This window comes from Varroa jacobsoni, unplaced genomic scaffold (assembly GCF_002532875.2).
Source record: "Varroa jacobsoni isolate VJ856 unplaced genomic scaffold, vjacob_1.0 scaffold_15, whole genome shotgun sequence".
NCBI classification, from domain to species: Eukaryota; Metazoa; Arthropoda; class Arachnida; order Mesostigmata; family Varroidae; genus Varroa; species Varroa jacobsoni.
The window spans coordinates 177,850-183,789 of record NW_019212917.1 but is presented as its reverse complement, the minus strand read 5'-3'; the positions used below and the strand labels follow the sequence as shown (position 1 = coordinate 183,789).

Sequence of the window (5,940 nt, the reverse complement as noted above, 5' to 3'; positions counted from 1 at the left end):
ATAACAACAGGAGTAGCCACGGGACCATAGCAGCACGTCGCTATGGATGAAAATGTTTGCTATCAAGCGGCCGGCCACGAGCCGACCAAGCCGTTCGAGCTATGCTCACTACTCGAAGCAGCTGGCAGCTTAAAGCTACTAACAGTAGCATGATAGTGAGCTCTGTGAGTCCACCCAACTGGGTGGACTCGACAGAGGTGAGTCTCGAGCGCTAGGCGGGCACTACAAACTGTTGTATGGATCGACGGTGCCAGCTATAGAGGTTGGATCGGCTGGTGCAGTGTACACTCGCCGGAGCACTTTTGCCTATCACTGCACGAATCTATTAAGTGGTACAAGGCATGCAGCGCCATCTGGGTCGTTACCTTGGAAACTCGAAGCGGGTGCCACTTATTGGGATTGCTGTCATTGCTTCCGAGCGCCGCTGTTCGTTGGGCACTTTTCTGCCGCTAATCCATGCGGCAGATTGGGTAGACTGGCATCGGTAGCAGTTAACGCGAGGTGGAACGCGCGGGTTTAATACAGCTGAGACTGAGGCAATGTCTGAGACTGCCGGCGACCCAGCGAAAGACGAAGAGCTAAGGGCGAGAGCAGCCAATAGGCGCTCCGATAACCGGAGTCAGAGACAACCCCCCACAGCCTCCAACGGCGAGCGGAGCTCTGACCGACTACCCTGGTACTGGAATCCCTCCTTATACCCTCTCCCAGGTCGGCTTCCTCCTTTCCCATACGAAGACACAATTCCCCGTCGCTATAAAAGGCGCACGCACGTGCGGGCTTTAGTAAGAAAACGATCGACAAAGGATGTGTGAACTTGTGCTTACCCAACAACTTCGACAACGGCCTCGACGATCACTACTACAGCTAGAGCCATTAGTGGAACTACAACTACGGAAACGTTACGCCGGCGACTATAACCGAGGACTAAAACGATCTAACATAAGAACAAAAAACGTTTGTAGCTGTTCTAGTGCGCAAAGGATGTTTGTGAGCCTAGAAGTGTCTACCGCTAGCACGGAGATGTGCCACGGCAAAGAAAACCATTCTATCTCCGGAACTGTGTCAGAACTGGAGCATTGTAGCACTGGTACGTATGCATATTATAATAAGATTTTTTAGCGTACTATTTTATCATGCAAAGACATTTGTGTTTGGTAAAAAGCTAAACCATGTTCGTTCAGATTTTTTTCTCGATAAATTGCACGCTTCGAAGCATAGCACCCCAAGTTGTGTAGTTTACTTCTACTGTGCTCTATAAATTTTCTACCAAAAAAACAGAAGATCGCTATTCTTTATGCTTAATTTAAAATACTGCATACTTTTTTTGCCGCCTATATTTTTTTCAAACATTTGAAAATACCCCAGATTTATTTTCCTCACATAGATCTTACTGTAGAAATTTATTGTTGCCTCAACTTTGCCACTTGTTTCACAGATGATGTTTCCACGGCACCGCTAAAATTGATATTTGTCGTTCGATTTTGCGATCGCACTCTTCGACCAGTTAAAATTAGCATTTGGTCCATATGCACAACTAGTTTTCGCAGCAGTCTCATAATATGTTAAAACCATAATGCCTTCTTACACATTTCGGCAAGCAGCTAGGGCCTGTTAATCCAACTAACACAATCTATTTCAATTGTTTTCCTTCTAATCCTCCAGGCTCATCGTGCTGTTCACATCCAGTTACTTGCTTCATGCCCGACCTGGTTCCATTGTCGGACTGCATCCACCTTCGATGCGTCGAACAGAAAGAGAAATTTACTCAAATTGGAGCAGAACTTCGCGCCATTAGTGACACTTTCGAACGTCACCGTAAACAGAGCCAGCTCAAAAGCAACATGAAACCCTGTCGACTAGTTTCCGACACCGTGAGCCTTGTTCAGGTCCTCCGATCCTTTATACGTGCCTCTGTCATACCTTATCTCCATCTGCTCAGTGGACTCTATTGGGTCTACCCATAGAGACCGATCCTCCACAGATGCCGATCAGTTTTTTGGCCGTGAACCACGTGTGCCTGCGCGCAATTTTCAGTGCAGTGCATCTAGGATGATATGCTACGTCAACTAGAACAACGACAACAATAACAGAGTAAAAACGAATCAGGCCAAACGAGCGTGACGTGTAAATTGAAAATTACATCCCCACCTGCTGTTTGTTTAGGGTATTGGACATACCTCTGCCTGCTACTCAGATGCAAACAGTAAGAGCTTATTGACGTCAGCACACCTGGTTTTTAGGTCGGAGGACGCACCAGTCAAGGATCTGTGATAGCCTGAGCTTTGGCAAATGGACAGTAAGGATTTAGCGCAAAAGAGACATGTGGATCTAGGACACGCTGCAAGCACCACAAACAGATGGACAGAGTTTTGTCGTGTGTTCTTTGTGCACAGAGTCGCATGTCGGATTTGTACATATCCATGTACAGCGAACGCTAAGAACGAAGAGAAAAGCTATATTGAGACAAGGCCACGTATCGCGGCCCGGAACTTCGACGCAGAGTTGATACAAAAACGACGTTCAACGAAACTTCACTCATCAGCTGGAAGGGGACATGAAGAGGATATATAAGGCAAGCCCTGATCTGGAAAAAGCGAAGCGTGCCGGAAATCGAAAGAAAGAAAACCTAAGGATAAACGTGAGCAAAGTCGACAGATTCCACAACGACTCAAAAATCGAATTATTTAGGAATAGTGTTAATAGTCAGCTCAAGCGAAAGATGGAAGATATCTCTTAATTTAACCGAAGACTACAGACAGATCTCTTTTTCTACATAGCCACAGGTTAATTTAAAAGGCCAGTTTTAAATATTCATGTTGATTTTATACGAGAACGAGAACGAATAACAATAATAACGAATGCTACCGTAATTTGTCACGTGACGCTTATCTAGAGCAACGACCTGCCATGTTTTTAACGTCGTGGTCTTGAATCGCTTGAGCTTGACATTCGCCATTTACAAACAGTCGACTGATACTTACCTTTTCTAGTGTCGAACACGGAACAATTTCGGTACAACCTTCTTACCTATAAGAACAATGGTTGTGTTTGTATCAAACTTTTATATAGGGATATACATATATCTATATATACATATATATATATATATATATATATATAACAATATATGGACATTGGAAAGGCGCCTTTTTCAGCAAGGATGATTACCGCTCATCGACCTCAGGCAAAGCTAGATGAATGTGTCTACCCAAAGTTATAATAGTACGAAGAGAATCTACCTTGACAAAAATAGTTCAGAAGGTAGATCTATAGCATTTACAGAACGACGCATCATGATCAATAGCTAGAAGCTAAACATGGCACGAAATAACAAGGAAAAATATAATTAAAACAAAATAAAATGCCAATTAATGTCTTTTACATAAGCAACAACTCATCCCTAGATAAATAACGGAACTAATTAACGAGATGAAATTAGCCCGACAGAAGAAGGAAATCGACTAACGTTGCCGAAATTTTTTGCTACGAGCTGTAAAAAATGTACATAGAGAAGAAACAAAGGGTGGGAGAGCGGGATACAGGAACGATTTGTACCAAAGTCATTTTATTTAAAAGTATATAATTTATAAAAGCGTAAAATACAATAAAAATATGTATAATCAGTGAAAATGCTTATCGTACTCATTCATATCTAAACTGGTCACTTTAGCCATTTCGTGACTAAATAATAGTATTTAATTTTATACTATAATATTGTTATTCCCTAGATTTTATCGATTCAGCGACTACATTAGAGATAACGATGCGAGCGTACTAATAAGGCTCCAGCCCCTTTTAACGATAGTCTAATTATACACTATATTTTGTAAGTGATCTTTTTAAATGAAAACACATCTGTCATTTTAAAAAAATACCTTAATTTTATTTGCTTCTCCTCCCTAAATTCATTATGGTGTTCTTCAACAACAAATGTCACCCCCGATCCTAGACGAGGTTCATAGTTATCGTAATTTAAAGTATCCAAGACCTACCATGAGGGTTTAGTTTTTTACATTCATCATCGATTATCCGAGAACGAAATTGGAAATTCGTATTTAAAAGCTTCGACCTTAGTGAACGAGAGCTCGATATAATGTTCTCACGTTATATTGAGCTCTCGTTGCCTTACTGCAATTGCTTAGCATAGATACACTGATAATAAATATTAGCTTTTCTTCACGTTTAATATGATGATTTTTCAAATTTTTTAAAAAAATGTATGTTTTTTTCTTTACCTTTTTTAATCTTTCAAATATTTAAAAAAAAAACTGTACAGTTTTTGGAAATGTGCGGGTTTTGCGATTACTGCTATAACCGTATGCAAAATCTTCCTTATAACAAAATAATCCCCACCATTATTGATCAAATTGACCGTTTATTATTACACTGCCATCTAGATAGATACAGAAGAAGTGTGGAACTGACTAGTTTCACACAAGTACGAAAAAGATAGGTAACTTCTTTACTATAAAACGTTTATTTAATGTTTATATAGTAAAAATTGATTTTTAGATTTATTAGGCCAGAGGATGTGGCTTAGAGATTTGTCACACTCGAAAAAAATTTTTTAAAAGGAGGAGTAAATTTTTATTTCGGGTTTCTTTACGTTTGGCGCTATTGTTTTAATTGAGCACAGGTTCACACGGCTGGCCGTTTTCAGTGCGAAACGAATTATACTGTACAGCAGGCCCGGCGTTGAATCGAGGGTACCTTACGTGTCCTAAACTTACATATAGACGAATGCGTTACTACTACCCTACCACGAAAACTTCTTGGAAAGTAACTAGACTATTGTAATGTCCACACGCAAGCTGACATCATAATATAACACTGAGCAAATTTTCGTGACTGTTTTTTGTCACCATTGAAATTTGTTCCATCCTCGCTGCCTTCTGACGAAACCCAGAAATAGTTATTACTCTACCAGCCATCACGTTTCAACGAACGAAGATGCATGGAGCATTTTTCTAGCCAATGATAATTACCTATGGTCTACCTACCTAAGTAACCTATGGTCTAATCAGTGAAGCCTTATTCGTTTTTACTCCCTCCCTTTCTCAGCTGATCAGCTTCCGTAATCGTTCGCCGAGTTTCTTTATTGTCTTCAAAGGACCAGTTTCCTATCAGCTTTAGGTTTGCCCGTGGGCCACGCTGTGTCTCAATGAACCATTTGTATTTTATAAGTATCGAAATACTGCGGGACGCCGTGTTAGCGACGATATAGTCCGAGAAGCTTTCTGAGAGGTTCCGGAACTCACTTCTCTTATGCGCCTTCTCCTTGTTCCCTTAGCGGTATTCGTTGCTGCTGAAATTTAATTGCAAGTACGCCACCACATGCCGACGATATCGCGGGTCGACCTGTCTCTCATCTTTGGTTTCATCCGCTAGGCGGGCGGCTGATGTCACTAATTAGATCATATTTCGTAATACATATAGCGCGTACGTGCGCTGCTCCTTGCTCCGTATCAGTCATATAGCCGTAGATGGTGAAGCTCGGCATCAAGCCCGACTTTGGGTTCCGCGTTGCGTCGAGACTGCAAAGGCCTAGGGCCAGAAGCCACTAAGTGCAAGGGGACCGGCCGTCTTTCGCCCTGAAGACTATTTGAGAGCGGGGCTTCTGGGCTTTGGCGAGATAGGTCGCCGACCCAGAATACAGAGAGAGCACATTACAATGTCGTCGATGCAAAAAACTCTCGGAGTTTGCCGAACCCCAGTACTATCTGGTGAGAGATATGGGCAATTCGATTAGTGAAGAATGCGCCGCGTTCGCTGCTACGGTGGTAGTTTCTAACTAGAGACTCTAGCGAAGCTCTATGAAACAGCCGGGATTGTCTTGGTTCGTATATCGCAGACACTACGAAACTCCCGCAGTATGCATATCGCTTGGAGCGGTTGTTGCACGGCTGTCAACTACGGCGTCGACTTGTCTCTTTGACAAGT

The 5,940-nt window shown here is 42.2% G+C and overlaps 1 protein-coding gene across 1 annotated transcript; it reads left to right on the top strand.

The window, feature by feature from the left end:
- The first annotated feature begins 792 nt into the window (after positions 1-792).
- LOC111268427 (uncharacterized) lies at positions 793-3,630 on the top strand. The gene is made up of 2 exons (XM_022847443.2): positions 793-1,087; positions 1,663-3,630. Exons 1-2 carry the CDS (start codon positions 805-807, stop codon positions 1,962-1,964), a joined length of 585 nt encoding a protein of 194 aa, XP_022703178.1. The 5' UTR covers positions 793-804; the 3' UTR covers positions 1,965-3,630.
- The last annotated feature ends 2,310 nt before the right edge of the window (positions 3,631-5,940 follow it).